At 46.4% G+C, this 18,913-nt stretch overlaps 1 protein-coding gene across 1 annotated transcript; it reads right to left on the bottom strand.

Annotated features, from left to right (window-relative positions):
* Positions 1-4,523: 4,523 nt before the first annotated feature.
* Pgap4 (post-GPI attachment to proteins GalNAc transferase 4) lies at positions 4,524-18,876 on the bottom strand. The gene is made up of 2 exons (XM_032907682.1): positions 18,107-18,876; positions 4,524-6,337 (listed from the first exon to the last, which is right to left on the bottom strand). Exon 2 carries the CDS (start codon positions 6,260-6,262, stop codon positions 5,051-5,053), a length of 1,212 nt encoding a protein of 403 aa, XP_032763573.1. The 5' UTR covers positions 6,263-6,337; positions 18,107-18,876; the 3' UTR covers positions 4,524-5,050.
* Between the last annotated feature and the right edge of the window lie 37 nt (positions 18,877-18,913).

Raw genomic sequence — 18,913 nt, 5'->3', positions numbered from 1 at the left:
TTACTGGTTGGTTTTCAAAGTGCCACAAGATGGTTGGTATTTGGTACACAGGCTTCTTGGGGAGTACTGTCTCTAACATTCCTGCTCGGCTATGGACCCTCCACGCTGAAGTACAGAATGCATACAGAATTTTCCCCCTTGTGTAATAGTAACAAGACATCAGGAGTACAATCCAGTTTGCGAATGGATTTAAGGGCAGCTCTGTTGAAGGGAGTTCTTCTCGGGTATTGTAAACCAGGGCAAAAACCTGTGTCTGGAGAGGTCGTAAGCCCAGTGTGGGGAGTCACAGGTCTGGTTTGATAAGTGGATAGTGTATGCCTATCAAACTGCCTTCCAAACACTTATTCTTACACCCATAGATCTCTGTTGCTGTCAACTGAAATCAGTCATGGAAGGAAACTGGCTTCTGCAATAGATGGCATATCTTACGGACTCCTAACCACTGCTGAAACCCCTGAGAACCAGTGACTGCTGCTGTGCATAACATCCCAGTGCTTAGCCATATAAGGACATCTCTGCCATCCCCTCCGAGGCTCAGAAAGTCTTGTCAAAGAGGAGGCTGGAGAGAATGATAAAAGCCAGAAGAGGCGGAGTCCAACACAACCGTTTTCTCCAAACTGAAACGCGTGTTTAGAGAGGTAGGGGTGGGGGGTGGGGGCGGGTCATTAGGCTCAGGAGGTAAACAAAGTTCCCTGTTTGGGAAAGTTGAAACCTGCAGGATTTAGGAGCACCTCTCTCCAGTTTATGAGAGCAGTGAACAACTCCTGCGGTAGGAGCCTGTTCCTCAGAGCTGCTGAGAGGAGAGCTTTTAGACCTGCAAGCTATGCAGAGAGCTCTAGAGGTGTCAGGAAGCCCTTCTCCTGAGTTGTCACTTGTGTTGGGTGGGCTTGTCTGAGATGCAGCTGCTTTTCAGTCACTTTTTAAAAAAAGATTTATTTTATATGAATACACTGTAGCTGTCGTCAGACACACCAGAAGAGGGCATCGGATCCCATTACAGACAGTTGCGAGTCACCACGTGGTGGTTAGGAATTGAACTCAGGACCTGTGGAAGAGCAGTGTTCTTAAATGCTGAGCCATCTCTCCAGTCCCTTTTGAGTCATTCTTAGACCAGTAAGTAATTCATCACCTCTACTCCTGTTAGTGACCCCAATCAAAACTCACTATTTCGACAAGTGCAATCGCTCTGGCGTGTGGCTTCTATTTTTGGGGCTGATGGGGTTAATGGACAAGTGCATGTGCATGTGTATATGTTGTGTCTCCTCAGGAAAAGTCTGCACACGACAGATATCATCCTAGTATCAGAATCACTGTGGACCGTCACTGTGTAATTTTCTAATATTATCACTTTAACCTACAGAAACATTATATAAAATAAAATGATTCCCAACTAAAATATCTTTGGAGAAATATCTGAAAACTCAAAGCAAGTGATGAGTTTATCGAAAAGAACCAAGGAACAGATGTCTTAAGTAGGAACAGGTAGCTTTAAGCTGTCAAAAAAGACTACGGAGATGTTATGTGAGGCCCTCTCTCCACTGTCACACACACACACTCTTATGTATCCTACACTCTTACATCGTATGTCTCTTCTGTAAGCCCCTGCAGAATCCGAGTAGAGAATGCAAAGGGCTGTCCATGCTCTGCAAAATTAATTCATTAACTTGCTACAACCTGTTTTCCCACTGTAGCAGGAAAAAACTACCCATGTCCAGACTTCCCAAACCTGATTCGGTCTGAACCATGTGCACACAGGCTTTGCATCCTCCTGTCCTCAAACTCGAAGGAACTAGCGTTCTTTCAGGTCCTCACAAAGTCTACAGTAGTTGTTCTTTCAAGAGTATTGCACTGTCTGGAAAGCTTTTCCCTTGGCTACCATCTTCCCAGAGATTTAATGTAAGTTCGATTTAAATGCACAGCCCCCCCCCCTTCCTGGTCACTCTATCCTATAACCCATGTCTCTTAGTCACTGCTGGAAATTCTCTTTGCTGTTTGGGTTTCTGCCCCTACTTCCAGAGCATAAGCTGCCCACCAGGGTGTCTTCTGTGTTTTATGCATGGCTTTGTCTTACCTGACACCTAGGAAAGGAATGGAAAGAACCCAGATAATTAAGAGTAAAAGGGCCCACAGTGGAACTACCAATAGGGAGGGGGTAGATTTGACAAAGAAAAATGGGACCAAAGAGGAAAATTGTCGGGAGGAGAAAACAGTAGGAGTGGGAAGTGGTCATGGCGAACACCTTTGTGTAACTTTTAGATACACCCTCTGCTGAGGGGGATGTGCACGGAGGCCTTTTGTGCACAGCTACTTTTCACTTTGTTGTTAACAGTTCCATCTTCAGCGTCCTCAAGACTTCTCTCTTGGGCTGTACGTGCTGGTACATCTTCCTGAGAATCTTTTAAAAACACTGTCCCTGGGGGCTCCACAGTCTGCTTAGGGCTGCCGGGACAAGCCAAGAAAGAGCGAAAGAACGAGCCACTACACTGTACCTAGTTTACTCATGAGGACTGGGATGACCGGGTAGCCCCACTGTATCTGAAACCAGTGTAAGCTCTGGCATTGCCCATGACTGAGGTTGCTTGCACAGTCAGCAATCGACGTTCTCCAGTTCGTCTTGACGCTGCATAATGTAAATGTGTACCTGTGGCAATGGTGGTAGGGATGCTGTAAGAACAAAAAGCATACGTAAAGAGAATGACAGAGCTCAGAGATGGCTCAGAGAGACCTGAGTTTGATTCCGATACCAGGTCAGGTAGTTCACAAGGACCAGTAACCCCAGCTCGAGGGGGTCTTCTGGGACCCAAAGCCTCTGGCCTCCATGCACGCACACACACAGACACAGACACACACACACACACACACACACACACACACACACATTCAAAAGGACATAGCTTTTAAAAACTTAACAAGAGAATGATAAGCTAAGCATAGTACGTGTCTATAATCCCGGCACTTAGGAGGTGAAGTCCTGGGCAATGTGTCAGGGACCTGCATAAAACTCAAAGAATTAAAAGAAAAGCCAGAGGCTGACAGACTTGTCTTCAGGAAGCCCTAGCAGACCAGTGCTTTCGTTTTAACTGGTGTACCAGTGCAGGTACACTCAGTGGTTTCTCAAGCCTAATGATGATGGTTTAAATTCTGGTAGATGGGCAAGGTTGTTGGGGATTTTCATCCCCCACCCCCACAATCTGTGCCACTTCTTAGGGGATGAGGACCTCAGTCCGCCTACAGCCCCCTGCTCAGCACTTCAATGAGCCTTTAGCCCTGCCAAAAGCTCTTTGCTGCCTTCTCCACTTCTCAGACCTGCTTAACATCTCTGCGTCTGAACTCGGACCTGGGGAGTGAGGGCATTCATTCATTCTCCCTCAGTGCTGTGGAAGGTATGGAAATTTAAACACCATGTGACCTCTGAACTGGGCAGCCCCTTAAATCCTAAGATAATGAATTAAGCATCCTCCTGAAGAGAGTTGCTGGCCCCTAGTTTAAGAACTAGTATCTGGGGACATTTGCCTAATAGATTCAAGAGAAGGAAGTTTCAGAAGTTAGTCCCGGGATACGTTCAACAGGAGTCTTAGTTAATCACTAGAGGGAGCAATTGGTTTTTGTCTGATTGGAGGCGGGGCCAGATGAAAGCCGAACTGGAAATCTTCAGAAGCTACAATGAAAAGCCAGTCTCTATTTTTAGCAGTGGTTGGGCTCAAACAGCTACCATGAAAGCCACACGCCCTATGTCCCCATTAAACACGATCACAAATATCTTACTCAAAATATTCAAACGTGGGCTAGGAAGATGGCTCAGTTGTTAAACTACAAGTCCCATAAGATCTGAGTTTGCTCCCCAGCACGCAGGCAGAACGGCACATATCTACAACGGTGTAGTGGGGAAGCAGAGGCAGGGGGTTGTCTGGAGCTTGCTTCTTAGCCAATCTAGCCAAACTGGTGGATTTTACGTTCAGTGAGGCTCCCTGTCAGCAGAGAACAGTTGAGAAGGACACCGGATGTCAGCCTCTGGCCTCCATACAGCTGCAGATACATGGATGAATTCCTACACACATAAACACGCCACTTCCCACACATAACTAAAACATTTTAATTGTAAATATATACTCTCTCACACACACGAGTGCCCTTCCACCCATGAACAAACAAGTCGGGAGGTTTTCACTTCACAGCCCATATTTGGTCTTCTACGCCCTAACTTCACTCGTAGAAAACAAGGGTGAACCTTCAGGCAGCAAACGTAGGGAGAAGGCTATACTTCTAGTACGGAGGTCACTCTTCTGTCTCCTTCTGAAATATCCGCCTGCCAAGGACTCAGACTAGGGCAGAAATGTTCAGCATTAATTTTGTATTTAACTAAAGCAGCCAGACTTGGGTTACTCAGAAAGTGCGTGCAGATTCTGCTGTGGGTTAAAGCTCTCATCAATGGCATTTGCTCTGAGTACACAACGGGTAGTGGCAAAAGAAGTCACCGTATCACAGAAGAGCCAGACACCTCCCTCAAGACGACTGACACAGCGTGACTTTGACATGTTTATTACACCAGGTCAAGGAAAACAAATAGAATATGGCCACCCAGCCCTGCCTGCTCTGGACATACAATCTACGCACACATCCATTCTTAGACTTCGAGAAAGGAATTCGTTCCAGATCAGCTGACTGCTCACCACACTCTACCTTTAAAACCCTAGTTCAAGGCTCACACCACAGTGCACAAGGTGTTTTGGCAGTCGCGGGCTCTGTCACGAGGCAGAACTTGCAGACGATGGAGAAGATAACGATCACTGACATTCATCCTCACTGAGCGGGACGGACGGCATGAAGCAGTGTGGCTGTGTAGAGGGACAGAGATCCAGACCTGTGGCAAACTGCTTCTGCAGGAGGATTACCAGGCTTGTCACTCGGGTGTATCACTCCACTGTCCCAGAGCCTTTACACCTAGCAACACTGAACAACGAAATCTCTTCAAGCAAGCACATCTAAGTAAAGAGTTCAGTGTGTGCGTCTCTCGGAAAGGGCTATTGCAGAAAAGCATGTCTTGGCACTCCTAGAGTAGGCTGGGATGGAAATTGTACCGCAGGCTGGAGAACAGCCCAATGTGTTTCACAAGGTTGGGCTCCACAACATAGGCCCTCTCCCCCTTGGCTCTCAGCAGAGAGTACAGTGCCATGTCTTTGCCAAAGCCCTTGTGGCAGTACACCTGGGACAGGTAGGTGAGGGTCCTGCGGGCAGCGGGGGCAGGGAAGAGCATAGCTGGGGTGCAACACTGAGACGCAGGAACCACACTGTACAGGGAAGGACTCAGGCGCCGCAGTTCCAGGAAGTAGTGTCGGCCCACCAGTTCCACCAGCCCCATGCTGTACAGACAGAAGAAAAGCATGACGGGCCAACTGAAGCCTGGGCGGCAGGCAAACCTCATGTATATCCAGGTTAGCACAGGCCCCAGCAGCATGCCCACACCAACCCACTCCAGGATCCGCATAGGCTCTGGGTTGATGTAGTGCTGTAGCCGCTCTGGGTGGTAGAGCTTTAGATACAGGGCATCCTGGAGGTGTGGCTCAGAGAAGCGGGCACGCAGTAGGTGCTCCAGCACTGGGAAGATCTGTTCTTCTGGAATAGCGTCATCCTCCACCATCAGGACATAGTCTGGATTGTAGGTCTGCAGCGATGACTCCAGGCAATAGACATAGTCTTGCTTCTCTTTCTCAAATGAGTTAGTTGAAGGGTCATCACCATAATCATCTTCCGTGCCCTCGTAGCGGTTGGCCACGGGGACATACTTGGAGAGCAGCTTAGCATCGAAATGGCTCACACTTCGCTCCACATTGCACAGGAAGAGCTGGTGCCCCTCACACTGAGGGCCGCACTGCTGCAGAAGCCGATGGAACTGGGACACTACCTGTAGGACATAATGGAAGCCAGGCTGCCTATCCACAGTGATTATGGTGATCACCAGCCAAGGGCGGGGAGTGGCCTGCCAGACGATGGGCACGGAACCATTGGCAGAGGGCAGCTCTTCAAAGTAGTGAAGGGCAGCCTCGCCCTCCTTCAGGCTCTGCTGCAGGAAATCTTGACTCATCTGGTTTAGATGCCAATGGCGCAGATAGAAGTATGAGTGGAGGAGCCGGTGGCAGGCCAGAGGGGCCAGTAAGCCAAATGTCACCACAGTTAGAATGAAGAGCTGCACAGCGGTGCTGCCCCAGGAAAGTCGCCGAAGCCTCCGAAGAAGCATGGCCGCTGGAGAGGTTGACGTGGTCATGAGGTCAACTTTTGGTCATGTCTGGTCCCAAGAACAAACCATCCTGGATCTCAGGCCCGAATCATCAAGGCCAACCTAAAGAGAAAAAGTAGAATCAGAAAACAATATTTTAAAAACTCCCAACAGTGCAGCCCAGCACACATTGAATCAGAAATTCTAGTTCAAGGTCATGTAGCCACTAGAGACTCGAAAAGAATTTTCTGCAGTGATTGTTTTCTTGCACTCTGTCTACCGGGAGCCTAGTCATGCTCTCCCTGTTTGTGATCAAAGGTACCCTGTGCGCTCAACTCTCCATGCCGAAAGATGTGATATTAGCTTCACTGTGTGTCATAAAATAACCAGTAGTTGGTAAGACTATTATTCCGATTCACTTGCTACAAAGACATGGGTGTTGATATGGACTCACAAAACAAAAAGAAAACAAACAAAAACCAAACAAAAAAGACCAAGGCTGGACATAGAAGAGTACACACAGTTCGAGTAAGCTGCAGTAAGCTGCAGCATAAATGCACAGTACTTGACTGTGTGATTTCTGAGATCCTTTTCTGCATAACCCCACGGGCCAGGGGTTGGGGGAGGGAATACTTGGTAGTGCTTGCTATTTAATGTCGTCTTTATTTCTCTAATCTCCTTCAATCTAATCATTTAATTCTGATTGTCCTCCTAATTTATGTTGATAGGACTATCATTAGAACCAGAACGAGAAAGTATCCTCCTTATGTGAGCAAACTGTGGACTTTGAGAGGGAAACATCCCCATGGAGAACCTACAATGGGGCCTTTCAGTGAGGTGGGTAGGGCAAGCAGAGGAAGGGACAGCCTGGTCCAGAAAGGAAAGTCTTGGGACATGATACCTCAGAAAATGAGTGTGAGGTGTGAACCCCAGATCTGCTACTCAATTGGTAGGAAGTCATTTCACCTCTCCATATCCTGGATTCCTCAGCTCTAAAATAAAAATAATCTGTCTTGTGGATTTACTACAGATATTAATTAATATGCCAGGGAGAAAAATTATACAGAATAAAAAATGTCATTAAAACATGTCCCGAGAAGCTAGAGTCAATAAAGTGCTTGCTATGCAAACAGAGAACCCCAGTTCTCTCCCCAGAACTGTATGTGGAAGCACATCCTTATAACCCTACCATGGGGAGGTGAAGATAAGCAGATCTGGAGGAGCTCCCTGGCTAGCCGGCTTAGCCTTCTGGTCAAATTCCCTGCCACTGCGAGTAAAAGCAAAGCTAGAGTCTGGAAAAGTGGCTTAACAGAAAAGAGTGCCTGCGTATACGCATAAAGACCTGAGTTCAAATCCCCAGATCCCACCTAAAAGCTAGTCCAGGTGTCCTTTGCTTATAATGCCAGTATTCCTATGGGGAGACAGGAGGCACAAAAACAATTCCTGAAAGCTTGGAGCCAGCAAGTCTGGTGTGGGCAGCTGTGAGAGCATCTCGAACAAGACAGGGAGGTTTGTCTTCTGACCTGTGCAAAACCCATGACACATTCACACATATATGAACATGAAAACACATAAACACACATCAAATAAAAAGCAAGGCTGACTTGTCTGAGACATTGTCTGAGACATTTCGGGTTCATTTTTAGCCTCCACGTGCACATGCACTCATGTATGTACACCTACACAAACAAACTATATATGTGCATAACCCTTCCCCTCACAATGAAAAAAATACAATTGGTGCTCAAATTCGAGTAATATTTGAATTTCTAACGTTCTGGTGGAAAACAGATCCACACCAAACAACTAAATTAAAACTAACGAAGCTAGTGTAAGAGCAGTAGGCTTAAGGCAAAACCGACTGGCAGCTATAGCATCAAAAGCGTGCTCTTGCCTCAGAAGCATCTGTAGCTACTTGAAAGAACATGGTCCAGCTGTGAGGGACGGAGGGCTCTCCCTGTCACACGAGGCTCAGCTCTACTGCCTGATAGTACTTCATATCTGCATTCTACCTTTAGCAGTGACACTGAACTTCCTGGCTGACGCCCTTCAGGGGAGGGGTCATGTGGCTAGGGCTTGCCAAGAAGACGTGAGATAAATGGAACACCTTTATGGATCTAGAAAAGATTCTGTCCCAACTGCTCACCGCTTCCTTCCTGACGCCTACACTGCTTACTGTTGTAAGCTACATGTAGACCACTGCATCCAGCCACTGATGATTTTTGGACTCGTTCTGTAGGGTAGTTACTCTGACCTGCCCTCTACAGTCATGTAGAAGACCAAAACATCTCTCTTCTAAGTTGTGACACATTTCAAAGAAGTAGAGTCAAGTTCACAGCAGAGGACAATGGTCCTGGGAACGCACGTGTGAGTCAGGAGATCTTGAGAACAGCCCAAAGCACAAGAAGCAAGCAGCTTCTGGGAGCATACGACCTGGGGCTGGATGGCTTGTGAACATCAGAATACTACAAACTTGTTCTTTCTCCCTCTGATCTGCAGGAGTCCACAGCGTTTTAGTACAGACCTGCACCTCACCTGGCCTCACTGGGTGCTCATTACTATCACTGGACACCCGATATCGGAACTGAGGCAATCCCACCTCTAGTTCAGAAGCTCTGGGAATAGGGCCATTTGGGTGGCTTCTGCTCCCATTATTCTCTCTGTCCTGGTTATTACCCAAGGGGGCAAGACCATCTAGTAGGCGGAACTAGATGCAAAGTCAACAAGATAAGGCAATCAGCCTCGAAAATGAAAGGCATACAATAAATGCTATGGCTTATGATAGTACAGCAGGTGGCACAGAAATGGAGTGCCCATGTTGACATAAAGAGGACCTTTAATCCCAGGAATTTTCTCCACTGTAGGAAATAAAACCACTTTTTTTTTAACATCTCACAAAGTCCTTTACTACGTACGTGTGTGTGTGTGTGTGTGTGCGTGTGTGTGTCTGTCTGTCTGTCTCTCTGTCTGTCAGTCATTCTACAGATGATCATGGAAGAAGAAGGACTCATTGGCAGTGCCTAGTGTCTCTTCACGCAGTGATCAGCTCCTACTGGGGACACAAACAGCCACAAACCTTTATGGTTTACAGTAAGGACCTAGCATTCTCACAGACAGGTCTGTTGATAGTGGTGGCCCTGCTGGAGGCAGACCCCAGTGTGCTTCTCCTCATGGATCAAAGTGCAGAGGAAACGGCGACCAGGGCTAGGCTCTCGGGTCAGGTAGACGCTAAAGCCGAGTCAAATCTGCATCCTTGTTGGTGTGGTGCACATCAAGTCTACTCCCATCCACTGTCCAAGGCAAAAGGGGCAGGGAAACTCACTCCTCTGCCAAGTAGGATAGGGGTTAGCTCACAGTCAGAAACAAAGACCTGTAGGCCGATTTCTAGACCCTCAGAAAGAAAAGTATCTAGCAGTCTGCTCAGAGAAAACCCCAAACCCTTACAGGGCATAAACTTTGTGCCCCAACTATGGGGAGCTGAAGAGTCAGAGCAGACTTCCAAACGCTCCCTAAAGTCCAGGGGTTTATGAGAACTAAGGTGTTTAGATGCTTCTGTTTTCATATGTGGAGTTCCAAACACTTCAGGTACAAATGACTATAAGCAAGAAGCAGTGAATATCTTTATTCTGAATATCTGAAGAAATAGTCTAAATATTCTGAACAAATAAGACTCATGACAGCAAATGTCTATAATGTGGCTATTAAGCACTGAATGATTAGATTCTAGGGTACTGTTAAATTACTTCCAAGTTCTTTATATGAGGGAAGTGGGAGCGAGGAAGAGACAGACAGCCACAGAGAGGAGAAGGGAAGAGGAGGAGAAAGGAGAGAGAGAGAGAGCGAGAGAGAGAGAGAGAGAGAGAGAGAGAGAGAGACTTGCTTGCTTTTTTCTTTTTCTTTTTTCTAAGCATGCAGCTTCTCCTCTTGTTACTTGCCCATAAAGGTTAACTACCCCAGTTCCTTGTGTACATTCTGTAATGGACAGGTAGGACTACCCCCTTTTCATTGACCTTACTGGTTTTGTGACAGAGTAAAGAAAGAAATGGAAAGTCATAAACCAGCTCTCAGAGCTTCTTGATCACACACATGGACCAAGTCACATAACTACTCTCCAAATCCAATAGAACATGCACAGAAACAGAAGGAGGGCACTACACGCCTGAGGTCAGTGGTCAGGGAGATACATATCATTGCCTCCCTCAGAAGAAAAAAAGATACCGTTGACCATTTGAACACTGCAAACAAGCACACTGAGCTGTGGAAAATGGGAACATACAATGGTTGGATGACTGGCTTAGCAAAAATCTGTAAGCTATACACGCATTCAAGAGTTTGCTCTTGCTGTGTTTTGGGGCACGGTGGGGTGCATTGTCCCCTCAACACCCACTGTTTATTGCGCTTTCCTGATAGAGTTTATCATAGCAGATCTAGTGGAACTGAACTTAAATACATAGGGTTTTTTTTTTTTTTGTTTTGTTGTTGTTCAGTTTGAGGGACAGGATTTTTTTCTCCCAACCTATAAATGTAGGCAGAAGCAAGCCGTAAATGTGAGCAGATGCCAGGGGAAGGTTGTATCTAGATGAGCAGTTCTCAACCTGTGGGGTAGCCACCCCTCTGGGTCATATATCCGACATCCTGCATATCATATACTTGCATCATAGCAGTAGCAAAATGACAGTTAAGAAGTAGCAACAAAAATAATTTTATGGTTGGGGATCACCACAACATAGGACCTGCATTAAAGGGTTGCAGTATTAGAAAGATTGAGAACCACTGGTCTAGATAATTCCTCTGACGCCTTTTCCCAGAAGTTCATACTTACCCATAAGCCACCCGTGAGGCTCACACTCCGTTGACACTGTAGTCTGACTGGTTTTCTGAGTCAGCAGAGAAGAACTGTCTCAGTTCCAAGGAGGTAAGGTCTGCAATGTAAGTACAGCCATTCCCTAAACTGGACTCCACCTATTACCACATCCTGGGTGTAGGGCCCAGAAAACAAAGGCTAAAGACACTGGGAAAGGAGCGTTAGGACTTCTGTGAACAGGTACAGGGAGTGATAGCAAATACTGTGTTTTAGCTAAGGCACCAAGAGGATTGGGGAAACAGGAAGTAAGACCTTGAGAACGGTCATTTCCCCCAAGTCCACCTTCCTTCATGAAAGATACCACCAACTTTCCAGGCATCGGAATCTAAGGGCCTAGCAGGCTCTGACTTCTCACCTCCTTCCAGGCCCCTCCCAATTCCAAGGCCTGGGACCTGAACACAGAGCTCTCAGAAGAAGGAAAATGGCTAAGGAATGCCTTTCACAAATAGCAGTTAGGGAAATGCAAATCAAAACAACTTTGAAATTCCATCTTACTCCAGTCAGAATAAAGATCAACAAAACAACCAACAACAGATGCTGGAGAGTGTGGTGGGGAGGGAGCCCTTGTTCTCTGCTGGTGGGGTGCAAACTGGTGCAGAGATTACAGAAATTGGTGTGGAGAACACTCGATGAGCTAAAAGTAAATCTACTCTATGACCCAGCTATAATACTCCTTGTCATGTGCCAAAGGGACAACCCATCACATTACTGTTCCCCTATTCACAATATCCAGTAAATGGGAAAAAAATGAGATGTTCTTTAATAACCAAAGGCATAATGAAAATGCGGTACACGCACACTATGAGTACTGTTCCGCTGTAAATAAAAATGACACCATGGGGGTTGGGGATTTAGCTCAGTGGTAGGGCGCTTGCCTAGGAAGCGCAAGGCCCTGGGTTCGGTCCCCAGCTCCGAAAAAAAGAACCAAAAAAAAAAAAAATGACACCATGAAATTTGCAGGCAAATGGATGGAAGTAGAAAAAAATTATACTGAGTGAGTAACCCAGACCCAGACAGACATCCTATGTTCTCTCTCACCTGAGGTGCCTAGCTCTAAGTCTTCAAACGCTAGGGTATGTCCTAAGGTAAGGGCAGAAACTACCAAAGTTAAAAGGGGAGCTTAGCTGGGGTAGGGAGTTGGGGGAGACATAGAGAGGGGAAGAGCAAGGTTCAGATGTTCTGATTGGGTAAATGGGTAAAAAGGTGGGGCTCTAATTAGGGAGGGGAGGGAGATAAATATAAAAGGAGGGTAAAATGGTGAACTCTCGGGCATAAGAAAGATAAGAACCTACAACGACCACTTTACTAAATCAGCATAATCCCCAGCTTCACTCTAAATATTTGCCCTTAACCCCCACAGATAAGTGTAGTCCTCACCCCCCTTGTCAGGGAAACGTCCCTTTGTGACAGAAGGAGACCACTACAGAAAGCCACAGCCAATTAAAATGCCAAGTTGTGGAGCCCAGTCCCAAGGGATACACCTACAAAATAATTCCCACGCGTAAGACTCAGCGAACATTCTGGAAGAGGAGCCAGAGGATCAGGAGCTTTGCTGTGAGACTGTGCTCCAGAGAGCATGAGAAGTCACAGCCATCAAATCTCTCCAACTCTCTGCCTAGCCAAAAGCTGACCAAGGAGAGCAACTGACAGGCCAACACGGAAGAGGGGAAGTCCTTGAGGCCTAAACCCTACAGGAAGAACTACAGGCAACTCAGGAAAGTGAACAGCAGGAGAAATGGTCTTCCCCATGGAAGAACACACAAACTGGTTATTCACTATCCAATGTTCATCCCTGAAAACATAAAGACAAGTAACACGCAACTATGATGGCTTGTTTATCCTTAGCCCGGGGAGCGGTGCTATTAAGAGGTGTGGCCTTGTTGGAGCTGGTGTGTCACTATGGGCGTGGGCTTAAGACCCTCATTCTAGCTGCCTGGACGTTAGTCTAGCAGCTTTCAAATGAGGATGTAGAATTCTCCTCCTGGACCATGCCTGTCTGGATGCTGCTATGTTCCCGCCTTGATGATAATGAACTGAACCTCTGAACCTGTTAGCCAGCCTCAATTAAACGTTGTCCTTTATAAGACTTGCCTTGGTGATGGTGTCCGTTCACAGCAGTAAAACCCTAAGACAGCAACTGAGCAGGCTTATGAACATACATCTGTCTGTCTGTCTGTCTGTCTGTCTGTCTATCTATCTATCTATCTATCTATCTATCTATCTATCTATGTATCTATGCAAGCATGTAACAACACTTAATGAATAGGAGGCCATGAATTTAAAATAGAGCAAGAATGAGTATATGGGAGGGTGTAGGGTCAGGAAAGGAAATGGGAAAATGCTGTAATTATAGTACAATCTCAAAAATAAAACTCTTAAATATCAGTGGGTAAGGAACATACAGTTCTCAAAAGAAAAAATGACAAAAATATATATCAAACCCATTCAACCTCCTGAGCCCTCAGGAAAAGTCAAACTTAACCTACTTCAGGAGTTACAGAGGTGGCTCCAGGGTTAAAAACACTCGCTGCCTTTGCAGAGGACACAGGTTCATTTCCCAGCACCAGCATAAGCAGCTTGTCAGGGCCACCCATAACTACAGAACCAAGGGATCCGACACCATTACCGGCCTCCGCTAAACAGCATATTCAAACCGCCATAGTACCATATGACTTAGCTGTATCACTCCTGATACAAATCCAGGGGCTTTTTTTTTTTCCCTGTTAGCACGCCACATAGAAAATTGCATATGTTTATCGCTGCAGTATTCGCAACAGCCAGGAAACGAAAGCAGACCTCAAGTCCATCGATAGATGGAATGATAAAGAACACGACGCGACACACATACACAACAGACTCTTATTCAGCACTAAAGAAAGGCGAAATAACGACGTCTGGCCGGAAAACAGGCTGAACTGGTGGTCATTACATTAATATGCCAGCCTTCGAGAGACAAAAACCATGCTTTCTCTTGTGTGCTGATCCTATACTGTGTGTGTGTGTGTGTGTGTGTGTGTGTGTGTGTGTGTGTGTGTGGTGCATGTGTGCATGTGTGCATGTGTGCATGTGTGCATGTGTGTGTATGCATGTGGGTATGTCACATGAAAAGAGAAAGGACTACTGGGGAGAGGCAGGGGTGCAGGGCGAGGAGCAGGACAGGTGATGGGGAGGTCAAGGAAGAATGAAGTATTTTGAAAGTTCCATAACTATGCTCTGTATGCTAACTTAAAAACCAATTTAAGAAAATCTTGCTATGGAGACACTGTTTCGATGGAAAGAGCCCACCTGTGGAAGCCCTTCCTCAGGCGTGTGGCGGGATGCTGTAAACCACGGTAACGGAGTCCATTCCCATCTGACCTTCTGAAGAACTGGTCAGTAACAGTTCCCTGTGTCTGCAGAAGGCGGTCCAGATGCTCTGCCAAGACCCCCGGGATTCAGCTCCGACAGTCTCTCCAACAGCCCACTCCTTACACACACCAACTCAACCATGGAAAAGCAGATCAAGAGGTACACACCCCTTCTAAACAGCCCAAAAGAACAGTTCCCCAAAAGAACGGAGCACTTTTTTTCTTACACATATTGGGACTTTCCTCAGAGTATAAATCTGTCACTTTCTACTTTAGATTGTACAACTGTCCCTTGGAATCCAAGGCTGATTGGTTCTGGAACTCCCCACCCCTTAGAATACCAAAATCTGAAGATGCTTAGATTCTTTATATAAATTGTCAGTCTTTATGTGCTGGGTATGCACTTCTTAAATACAAACGCTATGCAAATAGTAGCTGTGCTTTGTCGTTTAGGGAAGAATGACAATAAAAATTAATACAAACGTGTTTGGTTTAAAAAAAAATTCATTTCTCGGGTCATTTTCGATCTGCGGTTAGTTGAATCCGCAGATATGATCCCCGAGATACAGAGTAGATTAACTACTTATAGATATTTGCTACATCCTCACTGCACATTCCAGGCTGTGTTAGACCTTTGAATCCATTTCTTTGGACCAATCAGCTCTCAAAGAACAGTATGATTAATCCCATTTTGGTGGAAAATAGATTGGAAATTCAAAGCCCACACTGTCTATGTTGTCTGATACCCTTCATGGCTTTACTCATAACCCTTCACTCAACAGCCCTCTAAGTCTCTTCTTACTGGCTTCAGTGTAATCTTGACATGCCCCACAGGCCCAGTACAGTAAGTACTCTATGCCAAGAAGAGACTTGATGATTGTCCAGCAAACAAAGGATCCTAGGAAGTCTTTGACAACCTTGGTCCTTAATTCCTCTGCTATACAACTGGAAGTACATACAGCCCAACCGCAGACAGGGCAGATAACAGCCTAGTTCTAACTTTGCTCATCATGTCTGTACTCTTTTTTTTTTTTTTTTTTTTTTTTTTTTTTTTTTTCGAGCTGGGGCCCGAACCCAGGGCCTTGTGCTTGCTAGGCAAGCGTTCTACCTCTGAGCTAAATCCCCAACCCATGTCTGTACTCTTTTAAGCAGTGAGTGGGTCTGCATAAAAAGCCTATGATAGTTACTAAGTTCACTTTGTAGGTGGGCAAGCTAAAGCAGAATAAAACGGCAGCGGTTAACAAAGATTTTGGAAGGGAGTAGTAAAAAGGTAAATCCAGGATCCCTGCTCTTACCCAACATGCACTAGTGCTTCTGGGCCCAAGCAAGTAAAATGAAAAACCATCAGAAATAGTAAGAACCACTTTTAAGATAAAGTAGGAAACAACATGAAACAATACAATGGTGTGTGTGTGTGTGTGTGTGTGTGTGTGTGTGTGTATGTGTGAGTGTGTGTATGTGTGTGTGTATGTGTGTGTGTGTATGTGTGTGTGGTGTGTGGTGGGTGTATGTGTGTGGGTGTGTGTGTATGTGTGTGTGTGTGTGCGCGCGTGCGCGTGCGCGTGCGCGTGCATGGTACTACTGGTTACCTCTGAAGAGACATACACACTATGTATTTATAAAACACATAAAATAATTATTTCAATTATTTATGATCAATCAAGCTTCGTTAATGGAATTTTTAAAAACCTAGGTAAAGTGGAAAAGGAATACATTTAGAATAATGAAAAATGAAATACCTACAAATAATTTGGAGAAATAGGCAGACTATACACATTAAAGACTACGTTTTAAAGGTCATTAATAAATGCATTGAAAAAATGCTTTTCTACCGGAAGGTCTCAGTTAATAGAAAGACAGTCCTTTTTCCAAAACGAGTCTTGAGAATTAGCACAATCTCAAGTCAGTTTACTCCCAGAGGAAGCCGTACGGTCCTAACAAATGAGCATTTGCGTGGAAACGGGTAAATCTTACGGGGTAATACCAAGGCGGACCCTTTGACAGGGGATGGCAGGTAATGCAGCTGGCAGAAATGATGGTTACGATGCTCAGAACCAGCAATAATTTCTCCCTTAAATCCTGCGCGAAATACAAAGGGATGGTGGATAAGTGGGGCGAGAAGGGCAACTATGTTGATTCAAATGTACACAGTGTGGCCATTTTTACTTTATATTGGGAATGTGATTTCATGAAAGTGAGCTGAGAGGCATGAGAGAAGGAGGTTTCCCACCGGCTTTCTACATGCCTGCAAAGAGCATGTATGACCTCAACTACCTGTACTCAAAACTTCTCTCAACAGTGAGTCTTGTGCCAGACACATGGACAGTGAGCAGGGCAGCAAGAAAGCCCGGATCCCCTTTTAACCCCTAATTTAAATTGTTACATTTATGGTGTATTACATATCTCATATTTGTTTGTCCCTTTTTATTATTGTTGTTGTTGTTGTATTAATTCTTATTTATGTATTGAGACAAGGTCTTGCTATGAAACTCAGACTGGCCTGAAACTAGAGAGTCTCTTACCTCAAGCTCCCTAGTACAAGGATGGCAAGGCTGCACCACCAGGAAAGTGAGTACTTTGGTGCCACGACTCTTGTTACTTTAATTACTGAGACTTTATAAGGCATTTTATAATCTTATTAAGCCTATTTTTTTTCTCCTGACCCAGTATAATTCTCCTGGCTTTTAAAAACAACTTTGGTTCACAGCCACACTACCCTCAATGCCCCCAATCTTGTCTAAAAACAACTTTATTGAGGCACACTTTGTTACAACAAAACGTGCCACTTAATTGTTCAAATAGTTCAAAGTTTTGACAAATCAATAGTCAAATAAACTAACCAACACATTAAAAAATTAATGAAGGCATTTTAAAGAGTGTTCTGAATTATACTTAGGAAAAACTACAAGTGACTGTACTCCAATTCAAATATGGGGGAAATAATTACTGTTCCAACCATATAAATGCACAAAACAAACACAGGTAATTAGGTATTGGTTCCAATGGGTAAAGAGAAGCAAATTAAAACTACATAACATTATTACTATAATTACATCATTAATAATAACATTATTTATATAAAACTTCAAGTGTAGAAAAAATTAAAGATCTCAACAATCTAAAAGATGTAGTTTTGTTTATATTTTGCTTTTTTTTTCCTCCATGATTATCACTTCTGTTTCTTTTTTTTTTTTTTTCTGGTTCTCATCATATTAAGCATTAGACACACATTGTTTGCTCTTCTGACTTCATAAACTATGTGGGGCATAAAGACCCTCTAGAAATCCTTCAATAAAACAACTATTTCCCTTACACGGTTTATTTCTCTTGGGAAAACCGGCGTGCACTTGCGCGCACACCCACACCTGCAGATTTTTCTGATAAATCCGCATGGTGAGATCATCACTGAAGCTGCATTGTGGTCCCTCAGGGAGAGCAAGGGCCCGAGCAGGAGATGCCAGGTCACAGTGACCTGTGGAGGTTCAGGCCCCACCGACACCTCCGGAGCGCAGTGCGGCATGGGCGACGCCTGGGCACAAGAACCAGTGCGAGGGCTGGGACACACCCATCCTAACTATCGCTCTGGGGGAAATAATAGTGACTGAGAACCCTTAGCTTGGCAGCTAGGGTCGCCGCTGACCTTGGGGAGACCCCTCTGCCCTCCGGCCTCAGTTTCCCCACCTTCAGGCCCAGACTGCGAGTCCATCGCAGTGGGGTTCCAGGAGCGGGCGTTCCCGGGAGCGGGAGGGACGCCTTCCTCCGGTCACCTTCGCTGGAGGACGCGCCCCGCCGAGGACGGGCGGAGGGGCCCCCACTCCCGGGCAGCTATTAGCGGGTAGCGCTCCGGCCGGCCCCGCGGCCGGGCTATGTGGGGCTCCCGGGTTGCATCCCTCGGCCTGGTGACTAGGCGGCCGGGTCGGCAAACGCCAGAGAGCCAGGCACACCCGCCTGGTGCTGCAGACGCACCGAGGGCGGGGCCGCGGGCGAGCCGGCCTGCGGGGCTCAGGGCGGGGGACGCAGGCCTCGGGGACACCACTCCCCTCTCTGGCCGTCGCTCCCTCGTTGCGTCCCCTCGCTGGCGCGCTTCTCCGCGACACCAGCCGGGCAGGAAACCTACCCCGTGGAGGCGGTCAGCTGCGTCCTGGCTTGCAGAGGCCACCGCCTCTATAGCTCAGGCTGGCAGGTCTCGTTGGTGGCGCCTTCGCAGAACCCCGCCGGGCCGGGAGTAGCGGAAGGCTCGCCTCCTCCCGCATTCGCTCCGGCGCAGGGCTCCCCTCGCTCTGCCAGGCCACGTGACCTGCGAGCTGCGGAGCAACTGCAGCCCCCAAAGCTGGATTGGGGGTGGGGGTTGCGGGGGAGGCAAAAGGCGCCAACTGATGGGCAGCGAGGGAAAAGCAGGGTCGCTCCCAAGTCAGGAGAACAGGAAGACTGACCCTTTTGTAATGGGAATACAAGCCGAGGTTTTATTCCATCAGGTGGGCACAAGAA

The sequence above is a fragment of the Rattus rattus genome, chromosome 7 (genome assembly GCF_011064425.1).
Source record: "Rattus rattus isolate New Zealand chromosome 7, Rrattus_CSIRO_v1, whole genome shotgun sequence".
Classification (NCBI taxonomy): Eukaryota; Metazoa; Chordata; class Mammalia; order Rodentia; family Muridae; genus Rattus; species Rattus rattus.
The sequence above is the reverse complement of the archived record's forward strand: the minus strand, read 5'-3'. Positions and strand labels throughout refer to the sequence as shown.